Source organism: Loxodonta africana, chromosome 11 (genome assembly GCF_030014295.1).
Source record: "Loxodonta africana isolate mLoxAfr1 chromosome 11, mLoxAfr1.hap2, whole genome shotgun sequence".
Lineage (NCBI taxonomy): Eukaryota > Metazoa > Chordata > Mammalia > Proboscidea > Elephantidae > Loxodonta > Loxodonta africana.
Window position 1 is genome coordinate 2,738,552 of NC_087352.1, and position 19,841 is coordinate 2,758,392.

A 19,841-nucleotide genomic window follows, 5' to 3' on the forward strand; every position below is an offset into this window, starting at 1 on the left:
AAAAAGACCAAACTTAATGGTCTGACTGAGACTGGAGGAATCCCGGCGGCCATGCTCTCCAGACCTTCTGTTGACACTGGACAGGAACCATCCCCGAAGACAACTCATCAGAAATGAAAGGGACTGGTCAGCGGGTGGGAGAGAGACGCTGATGAAGAGTGAGCTAATTATATCAGGTGGACACTTGAGATTGTGTTGGCAACTCTTGTCTGGAGAGGGGATGTGAGGATAGAGAGAGAGGGAAGCCAGCAAAATTGTCAAGAAAGGAGAGACTGAAAGGGTTGACTCAAGACGGGGAGAGTAGGGAGTGAGATGTATGTAAACTTATATGTGACAGACTGATTGGATTTGTAAACGTTCACTTGAAGCTTAATAAAAGTTATTAAAAAAAAAAAAAAAAGTTTTTCAACTTGTACCACTATGTAGTGTATTACAAGCACGGAAAAGTTCTAAACACATTAACTGACCAAGCAAATGCAATGGGGCATCTCTCTAGCAACTGGATAAGTTAAAGACAGTTATTCAGGTTTTTCCACTACATACTGTGTTACCTGCTACCATTGAACCAATTCTGACTCATAGCAACTCTATAACTTGGTGACACAGTGCTTAAGTGCTCGGCTGCTAACTCAAAGTTCAGTGGGTCAAACCCACTTGTCGATCCTTGGGAGAAAGATATGGCGGTCTGCTTCCGTAAAGATTATAGCCTTGGAAAACTTATGGGGCAGTTCCACTCTGTCCTATAGGTCACTATGAGTCTGAATCCACTTGAACGCAACGGGTTTGGTTTGGTACTGGTTACAGAGCATCATGGATTGAATTGCGTCCCCCCAAAAATATGTGTCAACTTGGTTAGGCCATGATTCCCAGTATTGTGTGGTTGTCCTCCATTTTCCTATGTGTTATAAATCATAATCTCTGCCGGTGTTTAAAGACGATTAGGGTGGGGCATAACACCTTTGCCCAGGTCACATCCCTGATCCAGTGTAAAGGGAGTTTTCCCAGGGCATGGGCTGCACTACCTTTTATCTTACAAGAGATAAAAGGAAAAGGAAGCAAGCAGAGAGTTGGGGACCTCATACCACCATGAAAGCAATGCCTGGAGCAGAGCATGTCCTTTCGACCTGGGCTCCCTGTGCTGACAACCAGGGGTAGATTGATGACAAGGACCTTCCTCCAGAGCCAACAGACAAAGAAAGCCTTCCTCTGGAGCTGATGCCCTGAATTTGGACTTGTGGCCTACTAGAATATGAGAGAATAAATTTCTCTTTGTTAAATCCATCACTTGTGGTATTTCTCTTATTGCAGCACTAGATGAACAAGACACAGGCATAAAAAATTGCTAACCACATTCTTTGACCTGACTTTCTTATATAGACTCAGAGCAGGTACTGACTTGCTAGAGGCAATTGTGCACATCCCTTTCTAACTCTGGTTCAATTACATTATGTTGATAACTTGAAATTGCTCATGGTGGGAGTATTTAAACCATAGACATCGACAAACACTACAAATCAGAGGTTTATGTTTGTGTGTCTGAGTACAGAGCTGGTTGTTAAAGATTTACTAGAACTTCTTTGAACGAACTTATCATTTTTCTGAGATCTCCTTTCACACTTTGAAATTGTATAACTATGTTTTATTTTAGAGTTCTCTAAATCGTTATCTCTAACATGTTATATTTTCAAATTTCTTTTAATTCTATTATAGAACAGCTACTTTCTCTGGTCCAAAAAACAATGTTTTTTTATTTCTTTTAGATTTGTAGTCAAGCTATTGAATAATCAGCTGTGTAAAAATGAGCGTTTATTTTTAAAAATTCATCTCTAACTCTACATCAGAGAATTTATAATAAATGGAAACTCAACGAATGTAATGAATTTGAGAAGGCCTTTAGTCATCATAAAGACCTTGCAGTACATCAGAGAATTCATACTGGTGTGAAAATCTGTGTATGTCATGAATGTAGGAAGGTTTTTGGTCAAGGTGGAAGACTTAGAATGCATCAGAAAATTCATACTGGTGAGAAACCCTATGAATGTAGGAAGGCCTTTAGTGCTCGTACAGACCTTACAGTCCATCAAAGAATTCATACTGGTGAGCAATCTTATGTATGTCATGAATGTGGGGAGGTCTTTAGTCAAGGTGTAAGACTTAGAATACATCAGACAACTCATACCGGTGAGCAACTCTACGAATGTAAGGAAGGTCAGGAGGCCTATAGTGAAGCCTCTTACCTTATGCAACATGAGAGAATTCATACTGGTGAAAAACCCTATGAATGTAAATAATGTGGTAAGGCCTTTAGTCCTGTCTCAAACCTAGACATGACTGGATTCATACAGGTGAGAAACCCTGTGAAAGTAAGGAATGTGGGAGAGCATTTAGTCGTGTTGAAAGCCTTAGAATGGATCGTATAATTCATACTAGTGAGAAACCCCGTGAATGTCAAGAGAGTAGGAAGGCTTTTAGTAGCAGCCAGCAACATACTATATAGATTTCATAATGGTGAGAAACCCTATGAATATAAGGAATGTAGGAAGGCCTTTAGTTATGTATGGACAACTTACTTGACATCAGAGTATTCATGGTGTTAAGAAGCCCTTTGAATGTAATAAATGCAGGAAGTCTTTTAGGCTTATTCCTAGTCTTAAAGTACATCAGAGAACTATATTAGAGAGAAATCTTATGAATTTAAGGACTATAGGAAGGCGTATATATGCAGTAGACAATGTACATTAGTGGATTTATACCACTGATAAACAATTTGATTTAAAAAAAATGTGGGAAAGTTTTCACATATTCAGATTTTATAGCCTTAGAACTTAAATAACATACTAGTGTAAACCCCTCGGAATGTAAATAACACTTAAAGTTTTTTAGTTATGACTCAAATGTTTAGATTCAGAGATTTTATAATGTATTTTATATAAGAAAGTATTCACTAGCAATTTTTATTTACGAGTTATCAGGATATTCATAATAAAGGAAAAATTCAGAGAATATGGTAATCCCTTTTCATATATTTTTATGTATAAAAGCCCTCCAGCACTAATCAATTATTGTTAAATTTGAGGAGATTCATACCACAGAAAATTCCTGTTTATCTAACAAATGTGGAAAACCCTTTAGCCATAGTACATACCTTACCCATCAAGATTTTACAATTACACTCTTTACAGTCTGTATGACATTAGATAAGATATTTATCCCCTCTTTCAGGCTCTCTCCTTGAGCCCTGTCCTCTCTCCCAGGGTACCATGAACCCCTTGCGGTCCTAGGTCCCTCCCTTAGCCTTTAGTTCATCTCCCACGCTCCCAGTACACTCAATTGTCAGAGCCAGAATCTCATTTGAAATAGCCTCACAATGAGCTCCAATTTGCACATGATAAAACCAAGGCCGGTTGCAAAACCAAACAACTGAATACCACTACATGTACATTAAAAAAAAAAAGAATGGCGAAAATCCCCAACACTGACACCACCAAATGCTGGCGAGGATGTGGAGCACCAGGAATTCTAAATCATTGCTGGTGGAAATGCAAAATGGTGTGGCTACTTCAGAAGACAGTCCGGCGGTTTCTTATAAAGCTAAACATAGGCTTACCATTCGAACCAGCAATCACTCCTAGCTATTTACTTAAATGAGATGAAAACGTGTGTGACTGTCCACCATTTTATGTGATTTTCCTATACGTTGCAAATCCTATCACTATGATGTAATAAGAGAGATTAGTGGCAGTTATATTGATGAAATCTACAAGATTAGTGTCTTAAGCCAATCTCTTTTGAGACATAAAAGAGAGAAGAAAGCAGAGAGACGTGGGGACTTCAGACCACCAAGAAAGCAGTGCCAGAAGCAGAGTGCATCCTTTGGACCTGAGGTTCCTGCACCGAGATGTTTCCAGACCAAGGAGCACTGATGACAAGGACCTTCCCCCAGAGCAGTCAGAGAGAGAAAGCCTGCCCTTGGAGCTGATGCCCTGAATTTGGACTTGTGAGAAAACAAATTTCTCTTTGTTAAAGCCATCACTTGTGGTATTTCTGTTACAGCAGCACTGGATGACTAAGACAGATTTTAATGAGGCAGGATTAGAGGCAGTTATGTTAACGAGGCAGGACTCAATCTACAAGATTAGACTGTATCTTTAACCAATCTGAGACATAAAAGAGAGAAGTGAGTGGAGACAGAGCGGAACCTCATACCACCAAGGAAGAAGTGCTGGGAGCAGTGCATGTCCTTTGGAACCAGGTCCCTCTGCTGAGAAGCTCCTTGACCAGGGGAAGATTGAGGACAAAGACCGTCCCCCAGAGCCAACAGAGAAAGTCTGGCACTCTGGATTTGGACTTCTAGCCTCCTAAACTGTGAGAGAATAAACTTCTGTTTCTTAAAGGCATACACTTGTGGGATTTCTGTTATAGCAGCACTAGATAACTAAGACAACCCTCAATGAGATGGAGTAACATAGTGGCTGCAATGATGGGCTGAAGCATAGCAACAACTGTGAGGATGGCACAGGACCAGGCAATGTTTTGTTCTGTTGTACAAAGGACGGCTATGAGTAGGAACCAACTAGATGGCACCTAACAACAACAACATTTTCCATTGGAATAGCTAGCCATTAGGAACAGAACTATATTCAAGCACTGTGCTAAACATTTCAATAAAGCAGGTATTATTATCACCATTTTACTTTGAGGGACCCAAAAGTGGAGTTCAAAGAGCTAATAAATGAGCTAATAAAATCAAACAGCTAAATAAAATCAAACAGTAAATGGCAGAGTAATGACTGGAGAGTTCTTCTGAATTCAAAGTTGGCATTCTTAACCACTATATCACTGTATATCCCAATTATGTAGATGAGGATACTTAGTCAAGATCAAAGTTTGTAAGGGGGCAAAATTATGGGTCATCTCTGTTTCCTTTTACATTAGTGCTAAAAACAAGCTCCACTGTGCCAGATACTCTCCCTCTCAGACCCTGTGAGGAAAGGAGATAGGAGCCAAGAGAAAAAAGTACTAGGACAGGATTTGATGATCAGGTACCAGCCCCTGTCCTTCAGAAGATGTACACCCACTGACTGAAAAAACTGTCCCTCTCTTAGGACAAAGGGTATCTGTTTCCTCTGGCCACTTTCCAGAGGATTCTAGGTTTGGGGAGGAAGAGCAACAGGCCAGCATACCTGTTACAAATGAGAAACATCATTTTATTCAATACACAGGTTAAGTAGGAGGTTTCTGGAGATGAATGAAGACATGCCATCACCTAGTCCCACCTCTAAGTTGGCACCAGGTAAGAAGGCTTAAAATCTGTGATCCAGGTTCATTTTCCACCAGGACTTCAAAATTCTAATATTAGTTAAGCCAAATCAGAGAGTTGGGATGTTAGACAACGTCTTAATAAGGTAAGGGTTAACTTGTGGTAGGCTTTTCCAGGCAAGTTCTAGGAACCCATACTGGGCAATGCCCACAGGTTGGAGAGTATGCACCCTGTTCTTCTCAGGAAGGGGTACCACATCCTGGAATTTTAGGGGACCTCCAGGGGCATGAGAACCACCACAAAACAGACAGCAAAACAACCGCTCGCCAAGTACCAGCTCCTTGGTCTTCAGGGCCTCTTTGTAGATGGTCTCTTGGGGGTGAGGTTTCTTTCTCTGTAGCAACTCTAATAGAAGCCCCTGGATCCGAGGGGACTTAAGTTGGTACAGGTCCATGAGCTGGTAGAACTGTTCCATCCAAGTAGTGCTGTCTTTTCCATATTGCTCCTGCAACCTCTGCAAGACATAGTATAGGGCCACAAATGTCTCCCATTGAGGTATCTCTTCCCTTTTTTTGGAGATGGGCTGTGCCTTCTTCTCCAACTTGGGCAATTTAGGGGGCCTACTCTTACACTTAAGAGCCCAGAAGTCCTTCTGAAACATGAGTGCTAGTGTTTGTTTGTTCACAGAATTATGGGCATCTGTGAAAATGTCTCTCGTGGCAGGATAAAAAGGTCGCATCTCCATCTCTTTGAGAGCATTGGCTAACCGCTGTGCCCGCTCACTCCTGTAAGGTTCTCCTAAAAGGTGCCAATTTGCAGCCTTGGGGGCTTGAATCCTCTTGGTGGCTGATGGTAACATTGGTGCAGGTATGGGCAGTGCTGTCGTCTTTGCCTTGGGAAATTTGGGGAGTTCACCCCTACCCCTCAAGGCCCAGATATCCTTCTGGAATATCAAGGCAGGGGATTTTTTGTCCACAGAGGGACAGACAGCTGTAGAAACATCTCTTCTCATTGGATAAAGGTGCTTTATCTCCTTGACAGCAGTGGATAACTGTTGTGCCTGCTTCTTCCTGTAGGAATCAGCTAAGAGATGCCAGTTGAGAACCTGTGGGGCTTGAATCCTCTTAGTGGCTGGTGGTAACACTCGTTCTGGGATAGGAAATGGTTCAAGCCAGCTCTCCTTTTCTCTTTTTCTAATTGGAGGGATCACTTTTAAGTGCACTGGACTCAAAACGTCCTTATATGGTTGAGATACTTTAGTGTGACTTAACTCTAGGTTCTGCCTGAGGTGCTTAACAACGGCCTTAAGATTGGCCTCATGCATCCACTTCGAGTGTCGCTTTGAACTGAAGTCTCCAAGGATCTGGTTCAGTCGACGGAAACTGTCCCTGGAAAGTTGCTCTCCTGCTTCCAACCTTATTAAGGTGCTGTTAATCCAACCCTCATCTGAGAGGCTTGCTTCTGAGTAACCTGGCTTAGGGTATTTTTTAGTTGGCATTTCAGGTGAAGAGGCTAGGGCTGAGGCTGGGGCTGGGGCCTGGCCCTCAGATTTCCTCCTCTGGGAATCCTGATACTTCAGGACCCACTTCCACCTGTCACCTATGGGCCTGTGTTCAGGTGTCTGTGGTTCCACAATAACATGAGATAACTGGGACTCTGGTCTATGGAGTCTTTCTGGGGTATGAGTCTCTAAGTTTGTTCCCATGACTTGCAAAAACATGCCCCTGGCTTTCTCCAAGAGTATATCCTCTTGTCTTGCCCATGAACTTGTCATGGGGTGTACTCGAAGAAGTTGACTGTCCTGTCCTTCAAAACCCAAATGATCCTCTAAGACTTCCAGATCCATTCCCTCTTTTTTCCCCCGGGCTACCTGGAGTGGTATTTTGAAGGGGCCCTTCAGAACTGTTGGCCACATAGCCTTGTCCATAGGTCTGAGGTCTCTCTTTTTATCAAGCCATCTCTCTCTTTTAATAAGCATTTCCCTTTTAGCTGTACCCTCCCGTTTCTCAGCAAGCTCCTTCCCTTCCATCACTACCTTGAATAAGCTCACTTTTTCCTCCGAGAGCTCTCTTTTCAATACTCTGTTCACATCCTTCTCTCTTTCCTCCTTTTCTTCATCTTTTTTCTCTAACTTCTCCATCTCCCCTTCCTCCTTGCTCAGGCACTTCTGTTCTTTCAGGCTCTCCACCCCCTCCCCCTCCCTCAGGCTCTCCTCCTCCTCCTCCCTCAGGCTCTTCTCCTCCTCCTCCTCCCTCAGGCTCTCCTCCTCCTCGTCCTCCTCCCTCATGCTTTTCTCCTCCTCCTTCCTCAGGCTCTCCTCCCCCTTGTCCCTCAGGCTCTCCTCTTCCTCACTCAGGCTCTCCTCCTCTTCCTCACTCAGGCTCTCCTCCTCTTCCTCGCTCAGGCTCTCTTCCTCCTCACTGAGATGCACCTCCTCACACAGGAGCTGTTCCTCACTTGAGCCCTCCTTTTTTTTCTTAGTCAGCCTTTGTTTTTCCTTAGTTAACCTCTTTTCCTTTTCCCTCTTTTGAGCCAAGGTCTTTTGTTTACCTTTTTTAGCCAAGTTCCCCAGTTTCTCTTCACTTTGGCTGACGTTCTGCTCCCACTTCTCTATTGAATATTTCCTTTTCTTCCTCACGGACAGGATCTCCCCCTCTTTCCCCTCTTCAGTCAGGCTCTCCTCCTCTTTCCCCTGCTTAGTGAAACCTTCCTCTATTCCCTTCTCAATCAAGCTCTCATATAATTTCTCAAACATTGTATCTCTGGTATTCTCTAATAACCACTTCACCTGGATCTTTTCTGGTTCATTCTCCTCAATCCTCTTCAGAAGCTCCTCTAGATGCCTCTTTTCTAAGATATTTTGCTCCTGGACCTCCTTTAATATTCTCTCTACCTGGGTTTTATCTAATAGTGCCTTTTCCTGGACCCTTTCTACTAACCTTCGGTCCTCCTCCAAGCTCTCTTCATCGGTCAGTGTTCTCCTTTGGCTGGCCATTCTGCTATCATCTTCTAATTGTCTCTCTTCCAGAGACAGTTCTTTATCTTCTTTGGCTATTTCCTCTTGTTCCTTAAAAAATTCCCACCCGTGGCCATCAATTTCAATTCCTTCCAAAGGCTCTTTACTCGTTTCTCTAATTGTCCTAGCCAGAATCTTCAACAATGCGCTCTCTTCCACCCATATATTCTTTTCCCTGGAACTAGCCTCATTTTCTTCTAAATGAATCCCCTTTTCCATATCCAGTTTCCTCAATGCCTGTATTCTCTCCTCTTTGGTCATTTTCTTTTTTTTCTTGGTGACATCCCTCTCTTTGCTACTATTATCATAGACCAATTCCCTCTCTTCCTGAGACAATGTATCCTTTTGTGTCATAATTTCTTTCTCATCTTGGGGTATTTTTTCCTTTCTCTTGATTATGGCAATATCTTCCTTGGTTGTTGTCTTTTCTTTCTCAGCAATATGCCTCTCTTCCTTGGCCAGTTTGCTGTCTTTCTGGGTTGGTCTCTTCTTCAATGCCCTTTCCTTTTCTTCCTTGGCCTCTTCCTCTTGTTCCTGGGATTGTTTCTCCATTTCACCAGCCTGTTCCTTCTCTTCTAAGGACAATTTCTCTTTTTCCCAAGTCCGTTGTTTTATCTGCTCAACCTTTGTCTCCTCTTTCTGGGACCATTTCTCCTCTTTCTTACCCCATATTCTCTCTTTCTCTGTCTGTTTCTCTTTTTCCCTGGGCCACTGTTTTTGTTTCTCAATTGCTTTTTCATCTTTTCCAATCCATTTCTCCTTTTTCTTGGCCCATTTCTCTTTTTCCATGGCCTGTTTCTCTTCTTTTTGGGACCCTTTCTCAGTTTCCTCCATCTTTTTCTCCTCTTCTGGGCCCAGTTTCACCTTTATTCTGGACCGTTGTTCTTTTTCCTCAGCCTCTTTCTTTACTTCTCGAGCCAATTTCTCCTCTTTCTGACCCCATCTCTTTTCCTCCCGGACCTGTTTCTCTTCTTCTAGTGACCATTCCTCCATTTCTCTAGCTTGTTCCTCCTTTTCCAAGTCCATCTTCTCTTTTTCCCAAGTCTGTTGTTTCGTTTCCTCAGTTGTCTTTTTCTGTTTCTGTGACCTTCTTTTCTCTATCCAAGCTTTCCTCTCCTCTTTCTGGGCCTGTTTATCTTTTTGTTTTGATAACTTCTCCATTGTTCCAAACTTTTCCTTTTCTTCTAGGTCCATTTTCTGTCTTTCCCAAGCTCGTTGTTTATTATCCTTAGCCTCTTTCTCTTTCTGAGCGTGCCTCTCTTTCTGGTCTTGTTTTTTCTGTTCATCTTCTTCCCTAACTTGTTTTTTCTCTTCTTTGATTTTTTTCTTCCTTTTATGAGCCTCTTTTTCCTTTTTTCCTAACCAGTTCTCCTTTTCTTGGGCCAACTTATTCTCTTGTTCTGTCATGCTCTTCTTTTCTAATACCATTTTCCTCTTCTCCTCAGATAGTTCTTTTTCTTCTTTAGACAACTGTTCCTCTTTGTGGGCCAATTTGCTCCTTTTCCAGGCCCGTTTCTCCTCATCCTCAACATCTTTCTCCTTTTCTTGTATGTATTTCTCCTTTTTGTGGAACTTTTTCTTCTCTTCTCTAAGTTGTTTCTCCATGTTCAGGATTAGTTCCTCCTCTTCCCAGGCCGATTCCTCTTCCTGCCAGGCCAGTTCTCCCTCTTCCCAGGCCAGTTCTTCCTCTTTCCAGGCCAGTTCCTCCTCTTTCCCAGTCTGTTCCTCCTCTCTCCCAGTCTGTTTCTCCTCTTCCTCAGCCAGTTCCTCCTCTTCCTCAGCCAGTTCCTCCTCTTCCTCAGCCAGTTCCTCCTCTTCCTCAGCCAGTTCCTCCCCTTCCTCACCCAGTTTCTCCTCTTCCTCACCCAGTTCCTCCTCTTCCTCACCCAGTTCCATCTCTGCCTGGGCCAACGTTCTGTCTTTCCAGACCAGCAGCCCCTCTTCCTTGGTCCACATGCCTTCTTTCTGGGCCAGCATCCTCTTTTCCCAGGCCAGCTTCTTCCTTCCCAGGTTTGGCTTCTCTTCTTTCCAGGTCATTTTTTTTCCTTTCCCCAGTTTTCCCTTTTCTCCAGTCAGTCTCTTTTCTTTTAGGGCTAACTTCTGCTCATCCTTGGTTAGTTTCTTTTGTGGGAAAGCTGGTATTTCTCCTTCCCAGGGCATTTCTCCTTCTTGATGGGTGACGTTTTTTTTATGCTTGGTCAGTTTCTCCTTTACCTGCCTTGATTTTTTCTCTGGTTTATTCAATTCCCTCTCTTCCTCAGGTATTTTCCCCTCTTGCTTGGCCAGTTTCCTTACTTCCCCTCGAACTATACTTTTCCCTAAGACTAGGTCACCTTCTAAAAGAGAAAACTGCTTTTTCTTGACTTTTTGAGAAAATTTCTTGCTCTTATTTAATACTTTTTTATGCTCTTGTTCCCTCAATTCTACTGTCTCTTCTTCCTTGACAGCCTCTTCAACCACTTTTTCTGTTATGATAGCTGGCTCTTCCAGTACGCTCTCATCCAATTCTGATGAGAATGAGCTTGTGTCCTTTAACAGGGGGCAGATCTCTTGGAAGAGATCCCAGCTGGGCTGTCGATCAGCAAGTATCACCTGAGCTAGGTCCACCAATTCTTTACCGAGATCCCTTAATATTCCTGGATGGGAACTTGCTATCCTTGAGGTAACAAGATGGCAAATGTCATCCCGCCAAGACTTGGTGTCTGATCTACTTGTGTATGCTGAGGTTCCAGCCAAACCACGGCCACTCTTTTTACGTGTCGTCCTTATATCTTTTTCTTTCTCAGAAACCTCTTCTTCCTTGGGCTTTTCTGTAGCCACTACTGAAATGTCCTTCAAGTCTTTTTTCTCTAACATCTTCTCATCTGCTTTTCCAAGACTTATTTTCACTGCCATTTTCAAAAGCCCTTTTACATGTGCTTGTCTTTTCACCTTACGGATCACCTCTCCATTATCTTTCATGTTAAGTTGACCTGTGGCCTCCATGGCTTCTGTGGCCTCCGGCATGACCTCCTTTGCTTCAATATCATCCTGTGACTGGACTGGGCTGAAGGTAACATGCTTGGTGTCAATTTTCCCTGATTTCTTGGCCTCTCTTTGTACCCCTTCATCCTCTGCAGACACTAGCTCAGAGTTTAACTTTCCCAATTCTTTCTCTCTGTCCTTCCTGGAAGCTCTCAGGTCCTTTTTAACTGCAGAGATATTGGGATAAAAATAGTTAAGAAAAACATACATGTAGTGGGTGAGACTTTTTTGTAATATCTAGTTCAGCAACTGACAAAAGAGATATAAAGACAAAGGCAACTGAGGCTTTATGATATAGAAATGCTCACTGTTTCATCCCAGCTCCCAGACCCTGAAGAAGTAAGACCCTAATATTTGTTATAGGGTGGACCTTTCCCAGCCAGGTTGTTTTTCTGTAAAAAAGATCCTCCCATTTACCTCTATTCCCACTGGTATCTTTTGACGTACCTTCACCTTACTGGCCCTGCCTTTTGGGGCTCTTGAGGAGGGCCCTAAAAATACCCCATATATCATCCCATACATACTAAGTATTTTGCTCTTTACTTGAACACGTCTCCTGCTTTTCTTTTTCGGTATGAGTGTTGGTTTGGCAAGGGCCTCAAATTCATCAGCCCTTGATATATCAAAAGAGAAACAAAATGGTTGCTCTTTATGTGACAGGGTCAGATTTTCATTAAGCAGCTCCTCCACATTAGTAAGCAGGAACTGGATATCTGCAGCCTGAATCCCAAGCAGCTGGGTCATAGAGTCTTCCCCGATAATTTCCTGCCTATAAAAGTCAAATAAGAAGAAGGACAATGCTGAGTCAGTGATAAAAACAAAATTCAAAAATGAAAAAGAAGAAGCTACGGTGGAAGAGGCAGGAATAAAGTAGCTATTTAGGACAGAGTAGGATGAAGTAAAAAATTAAATAAAGAAGAAAGACTCATGGGTAGCAAGGAATAGAGTAATCAGGGTGACATAAGATGTTTCTTTGGTTGGGGGATTTGGGGGCTTGAGTCTTGAGGAATCTTAAGTGAGAAAATGATGGAATGACAGGTTGCTCAAGGGTCAGAAGAAAAGGGCTAGGTGCTGGGTTAAAAACCAAATAAAAGCATAGAACAAAGGAAAAGGGCTGTGGAAAGAGGGAAGAGACAGATTCTGGAGGCTAGGAGCCAGAAAGAGTCAGAAGAGAAGATGGTACCATCCAACTTACTGCATTTCCTGCAAAGTTTCTCGTTTCTGCAGCAGGTGTACCAGCGTGGTCTTAGTTTGGATGCCTGCAACTCTTGTCATAAGGTATAAGGCCTTAGTCCGCACATTTTTATCACTGTCCATCAATCCCATAGCCAGTGGAATAGCAAAGAGATGGTTCATGAGGCCTAGCCTATCCAGCCCCTCCCAGGCTAGCGTGCGGATACTTGGATTATAATGGGTTGTATCATCCAGGAGGCGATGGGCAGCCTCAGAACGCAACCTTGGACGTACCTGGTAAGTGGCAAAAATTTGTGCCAGGGCACTAAGATATTTCTTGTAGTTCTCGACAGAACAGTATATTGTGAGGTTGAGGATAGCCTCAATTAAATTATCCATAAGACCTTCACTAAATTTTCTTCCCATCCAATTTCGGTTTTTCATGTTTAGGAAGGCATTATAGGAAGTTCTTTCCAGATCCTTGCATTTGTCCACCTGTTCACTCACTGAGGTTTTCTCTTCTTCCAGACCCATAGGTACATGTGCCTTGGGTCTAAAGGGTTCAGTCATGTCCCAGGCCTTATCTCGGCAGGGTGGACGCAGATCACAGCACAAGAAGATTGGCGTACCCTCAGGCCAAAGACGGGCACGGATCACTGAGTTGGGGATGTAACCATCGGGGGCAAAGAGCCACTGCCGCCCTTGACCAAAGAAGTGCTGTAATACATGGTAGGGGTTGAGTCCGTCCCAGCCAGACAGCAGTAACTGGGCAGGCACCACATGTGGGGGACGATTATGCTCAGGGTTGAGATTAGACAAATCGATATCCTTTTCCTCCAAGAAATGCAGCTTGAGTTCTTGATTCTCAGGGGGCCTACTCTCTTCCTCAACTACGTGGGGCACAGTGTTGTCAAAGGCAATGACCCGCCTATTGACAAGGGTCTCTAGCCCCTGTAATTCCTGCAGCCCTTGTCCAAGGTAAACAAATTTGGGCACAAATACTATTTCAAAAGAAAAAAAAAAGCTAGGCACGAAGGGCTTAGGGAGTTCTTGTATTTCATCTGCAATGTTTAGGATAGCTAGGTGAGTCAGCAAAGCTGGAGGAAGCAGTTTTAAGCAGGATACCAGGTAGAGACTCTGATTCAAAGTCAAAAGCAGGTCACCCCGATTATTGGCAAAGCAGAGTGGGCCAAAATGAAATGCCGAGTTCAACTCAGCTATTAGTCTACCATGGAAGTTCCATATCCGAACTGAGCCATCAATGCCCCCCGTGACAAAAAGTTCCAGGGAAAGGCAGACATCAAATGAAGTGATGGCACACTTGTGCAGGCATTTTGTCTCTCTGAACGTAGAGCTTTGTTCTGATGCTGAAGCCGTCAGAATGTCCTGATAGTGCCAGAGGTGCCAGCAGTGGTTCTCAGTGATGGCACCCACGGAACCCGGCAAGAGTATCACATGTTTGAGGGGGCAACTACTGAGAATTTTGCTGAGAGGCTGTAGGATTACCTTGTTCCCCTGGAGCATAGCCTCTGTCAGGTGGACAAAGCTATCCATGCCATACGAACAGAGCAAGGAGTTTTGATGGGGACCTTCCAGGGTAGACAGTGCCAATACCGCCCCCGAGTGAATAGTCTTCTCTATTCGGGCACAGCTGTAGTGCGAAAGGGTTCTCACAATCCCACTCTGGTGCCCACAGAACATCAGCCCTTGTAGGCCCTTACCCAAACTGGACTTCCCATAGGCCAGGCATGTTATACTATCGCCAGAGTTTACTGAAGTGCACACAAGATACTTGGCTGTGCAAGGAGATCGAGTTGCATCAAACACCAGCACATCTGAACTGCCCGTTGCCACAAAGAGCTCCTCCCTGTCTGAGTCATAGGCCCAATCCACAGCCTTGTCCATGAGAAGGAGAGGCCAGGTGATAACCAGGAGATCTCCTGTTACTGGAGACAGGAAGCGCAACAAGCCATCCTCAGTGGCACACAGGATCCGAGTCCAATTATGGCTGCAGCAGACCCGCTGCACTCGCTGAGGAGCAGAACCACACACGTGGAAGAGGGTATAAAAGTAGGGAAGGTGGTACAATGAGAAAGTGTAGGTTGTCTGGCAGAAAAAAGTCATGTTATCGATAAACTGCAGTTGCTGCAGATTCTCATCAACATCCAGCTGCCGCAGCAAGTTCCCAGAAGTAAGATTCCACTCCCTGACTACGCCTTCACTGCCGGCCGTTAGTAAGGTGTGGATGTCTGGCCGGCTGTGGATACATATCACGGATGAGGAGTGGGCCTGGAAGCTGTGGAGGAAGTTATCCTGGTCTAGACCCCAAGCATGGATCTCCCCAGCCCTATTTCCGGCATAAAGATAGCCCTGAGGGACACAGGTGAAGGCGCAGGTGATGGAGGAGCCACTGGCTATGGGAGTAAACCTCTTTACCTCTTCCAGCTGACCCTGATCCTGGTGGGTGAAGACCTTCACTGTATTCTCACACAGAACCAGGAGGGAGCCCTGGGGGCCATTCAGGGAAAAACCCTGTACAAGCTCATGACTAGGCATGGACACTGTCTGAGCCACCTGGAGGCCCTTGCCATTTGGCAAAATGAACCAGGTAACCACGGCCCCCAAGGTGCCAGACAACAACATCTCAGTTTCTGAGTCATAGCAGAGGCAGTTGATGGAGAAATGGCAGGGCACCGTACTCAGGGATCTGAATGCTTGATGGTGATCTCCAAAGAGCCGCAGGCACATGTCACCGCAGTAAGCAATTAACATGTGGTAGGAACCTGTGTGGACCATTGCTTGGATGGGGGGCACTTGATCCATCATGGGAAATGTCTTCTTTATCATTCTGCCCAGTTCTTTATCTTTTTTCTGGGTCCAAAGTACTGTCTAGAAGAGGGTGAGAGAAAAAAGCCTGACCATAGATGAAGATCTCCCAAAAACGCAGGATAGGGAAGCCCTGAATATTTAGATCCATGTTCCCTCTTGTGAAACTAAGAAAAGACTGGATAGCTTGATTGTGGGAGTTTCCTGGTACTAGGATTTGGGTACGTGATAGAAATACCATGCTTAAGGCCCTGTCCTTGGCCTTCGGTCTACCTTATGGGGAGTATGAATTCTGCCTGATGACTGGAGGTGAAGAAGGATCACTGCATCAGGTCAAATCGGGACATGGAGATGGGCCCCAAAATAAGCTAACTCAGAATCGCCCCTATCATCCTGAGATGAGGACAGTTTTTGTATGATACATGTAAGCTGGATTAAGGAGAAGGAAAAGGACTAGATAACTTTACCTGCATTTGTTTTTTACACGGATCCATCCAGTTTAAGGAGACAAAATAGTTGTCATTGATGGAGTAGAAGCAGACCAGAGGCTTATTCTGGGGATGGTGGGACTCTTCATATAGAGTCTCAGGCCAGTCGCTCAGTACAACCAAATCATTCTTTTGTGCTTCTGGGTCAACCTAAGGGAGAGGAGCGGCCTGAGCCAAAAGGCTTTAGTCCCCACTCATTCATTTATTTAGTAAATATTTACTGAGGGATTAGCGGATGTTTGTTGTTGTTGTTGTTGTTTTTAACACACCCTACTACTGGAAAGTGTCGTTTAGGAACTCTTCTATCCACATACTCACTTTACAACAGAATGCAACCTACTCAATCAAATACCTCCAGCCTTTCCCAGCCAAGCTCCCGTAGCAGAATTAAGCCCTCAGGCCTTAAGGTGTCCATTCTACCTAATGGACTCATTTCCCTCCTATGTATCCAGAATGCTACTAGGTATGTACTATCCTTGTGAGAACTGAGAAAACAGCTCCTCAAATCATTTTCTGTGTTCCGTGGTTCAGAGGAGGAACCCCAGTTGAGAAGGGCTGGTAAGTTCTATGACATACAAGGGGGACACAATATTGAGCAAAACAGATGTTGTCTTAGCTGTCAAGAACACAAGAGTCCAGTGGGGGAAACAGGCATTAAACAACAACTAACAACTGACTGTAGTAAAAGCCAGCACAAAATGAAAAAGTACTCTGAAAGAAAAGAATACAGTCCTATATGCGTATGCAAAGAAGCCCAGCCTTGATAAAATATCTGTACTTGTCACCGTTGGAACAGCTCAAAGTTCCTGCCTAGATTCAGGACCACACTTGTCACAATCACACATGAATGATATACAGACTATAGGTAACTCATATTTCAGAGGTATGTGATGGAATGCCGACTACATGTGACAGCTAGACCCCGTGGCATGCATTTCCTTCATTCCTACAGGCATCCAAGGGAAAATCCTGATAATCCCAACATGGAGTTAGCTGTGGTTCAGCTTTACCATTTTTTTTTTTTACTATGCCTCAGTGTGTGTGTGCTCACGCGCATATGTGCGTGCGTAGACTTATATATATATGTCCCTGGGTGGTGCAAATGGTGAACGCACTCAGCTCCTAAAATGTTGGTGGTTCAAGTCCACCCAGAGGCATCTCAAAAGGAAGGCCTGGCAATCTACTTCTGAAAAGTCAGTCACTGAAAACCCTATAGAGCAGAGTTCTAATCTGACACACATGGGGTTGCCATGGATTTGAAATCGACTTGACAGCAACTGGTTTTATATACACATCACTACCAGCTGCCACCAAGTTCATACACATACAGAGAGAGGGAGAGAGAGAGCTTTCAACACGTCCCACAGTAGAGCACATACAATACACACTCCCTTCCAGTGAGTATCATATGTTTGTGATGTTCGTACTTGGACTCCTTATAGTGATCAACTAAAACTAAGGCGCATAAAATTTACCTTTGGGGTTTCCCTTCTCAGGAAACAGTATTATACCTGCGTCCTGAATAACGCTCCACACATTTAACCCTCCAAGCTTCTCTGCATCGAAATTTCTGCTATGACCACAGAAGTTGGAAAGTAAAATACTGAATTAAAGCATCGATACTTCTTTACTTACAATGTCCATCATGCCCGCTTCCTACATCCACAAAGGATTTGACACGACACTGAGGCTGAGATCTGCAACTCTGAATCTTATCCCTACATTCCTCATTTTCAGATCTTTTCAGAGATTCCAGCGCCAATTATCACTGCTGAGTCAGTGGCAGCAGCAGAGTTGAGAGGAAAAACCCTGGTGTCTGAGCTCCCAATCCCCCATCCGTCTTAACTGAATCAGAAAGCTCTTTTACATCCCCCTCATCGCATTGCACCGGTTAATCAGCATTTCTTTTCTCCTTTCCAGCATTCATGTATAAACAATTCATTAACTCAAGCAACAATGTCAGTGCTTTTCCACGGAAGATTCTAAGAGACTAAAGAATATCTTGGAGCCGAGTGACGGGCCTGACACTACCGCTGCTTACTCCGTGTCAATCCCTTCCCTTCCTCCCACTCCTTCCATCCTAGTAACTCTGCTCTTATTCAGAACCTAGAAACTCGGCAGCAGCCCTGTGCTCTCTGCCCTCCCCTTTTCTTCTCACAATCTGAAGTTTATACCTGGAAACGCAACAAATGCATTTAAGTCAATAAGCTAACATATGAAGGATGGTGGAAAGTAAAGAAAAAGACCTTGGGATGCTGACGACACTTAAGACAAACATGCCCCCTAGTTGTTCCAGCCCCTGTGGCTGCATTTTCTGTTACTTGCCGCAGAATGTGTTCTAGTTGTACCTATCGCTATTGTCTTAACGGAGGAGGTAGAGTAATTTTGGGGTGTGCGGGGGCCTTTCTAAAGCTGCTCGCATCTTGCCCATGTGTAGTCTGTCCTGGCAGAGACAGAGAATTAGTCCAAACCCACCGTGTGCATATCTCCCATAAGCATCACCTTAGTATTCTTCAGGATATTATTTATGAGGAGTTTCAAGTCCTTCCTCTCAGGAATCAGTCTGGATGATGATGCTATCCTAGTCGTATTCCATCTCTTTACAGACATCGTGGAGTACAGAACCTGTGGAAGGTAAGAATGGCTTAACCACAGCTGATGTTAGGCTGAAAACTAGAGGAACTGAGAAACAGGGAGGAGCAACAGGACAAGCTTGACAAGGGGAGGAGCAGAAATGCCACTTTAGAAACACAGGAAACGACTTTATTTCAAAAGGATAGGGGTGAGAACGAACTACCGATACACACAACATGGATGAACCTCGAAAACATTATACTGAGTGGAAGAAGCTACATACAGTAGAGTACATATGGTATGCTTTCATTTATAGGTTCCAAACACTAACCTTCCAGTTAGCAGCCTTGTGCATAGCCACTGCGTCGCCAAGGCTCCTATATGAAATTCTAGAAAAGATTAATCTAACTTATAGGGACAGAAAGCAAATCACTGGTTACCTGGGGCCAAGAGTTAGAAGGAATTGCTTGGGAAGGGGTAAAAGGGAACTTTTTGTGCCGATGGCAATGTCTTCCACCATAACTGTGGTATGGTTGTTGTTGTTTGGTGCCGTCGAGTCAGTTCTGATTCACAGCAACCCTATGTACAATAGAACAAAACATCCTCACAATCGTTGTCATGCTTGAGCCCGTTGTTGCAGCCACTGTGTCAATCCATCTTGTTGAAGGTCTTCCTCTTTTTTGCTGATCTTCTACTTTACCAAGCATGATGTCCTTCTCCAGGGACTGATCCAACCTGATAACATGTCCAAAGTATATGAGACGTAGTCTCACCATCCTCACTTCTAAGGAGCATTCTGGCTGTACTTCTTCCAAGACAGACCTGTTCGTTCTTTTGGCAGTCCATGGTATATTCAATATTCTTCACCAACACCATAATTCAAAGGCATCAATTCTTCTTTGGCCTTCATGGGTATAAAAATTTGTCAGAATTCATCCAAATGTATTTTATTGCATGTAAATTATATCTAAATAAATTTTATTTTTAAAGAAGGATAAGAGTGAAATGGGATGAACAAGGGAAAATGCAGCATGAGAAAGCTGTCAAGTGAATTAGACGAGTCAGTTGTAGCACAGCTGAAATAATACAGAGGCCTGGCTTCCCTTAACTTTCTTCATTGAGAAGCTTGTTTTTCTATGCATAATTATATCTATTAACAATCATTCTTCTTCCCTCCCTAAGCCTTCGTGTGTGTGAAAGTCACTTACTTGTTCAAGAAATATTTACTCAGTGCTCATTATGTGCCAGGCTCTGTGCTGAGAGATGGAGATAAAACAGTGAACGATTATCTGTGCACATAGAGTTTACCGTCCCGTGTGGCAGCAGATGCTGAACAAGTTAATATAGATATCCAGTTCTGACAAGAGACCAGATTAAACCTGAAAACCTTCCACTACAAATTCCTAGAAAGTCTGGGTAAATAACAAGTAGCTGAGCTCTAAGAACCAGAAATGAAAAAAAACAAAAACAAGAAAATCCA

The 19,841-nt window shown here is 43.7% G+C and overlaps 1 protein-coding gene across 1 annotated transcript; it reads right to left on the minus strand.

Annotated features, from left to right (window-relative positions):
* Positions 1 to 5,188: 5,188 nt before the first annotated feature.
* On the minus strand, positions 5,189 to 18,572 carry LOC100675325 (WD repeat-containing protein 87-like). The gene is made up of 7 exons (XM_023539828.2): positions 18,290 to 18,572; positions 15,767 to 15,937; positions 12,496 to 15,362; positions 11,825 to 12,069; positions 11,213 to 11,467; positions 6,366 to 10,783; positions 5,189 to 6,080 (listed from the first exon to the last, which is right to left on the minus strand). Exons 1-7 carry the CDS (start codon positions 18,395 to 18,397, stop codon positions 5,370 to 5,372), a joined length of 8,775 nt encoding a protein of 2,924 aa, XP_023395596.2. The 5' UTR covers positions 18,398 to 18,572; the 3' UTR covers positions 5,189 to 5,369.
* Positions 18,573 to 19,841: the final 1,269 nt, after the last annotated feature.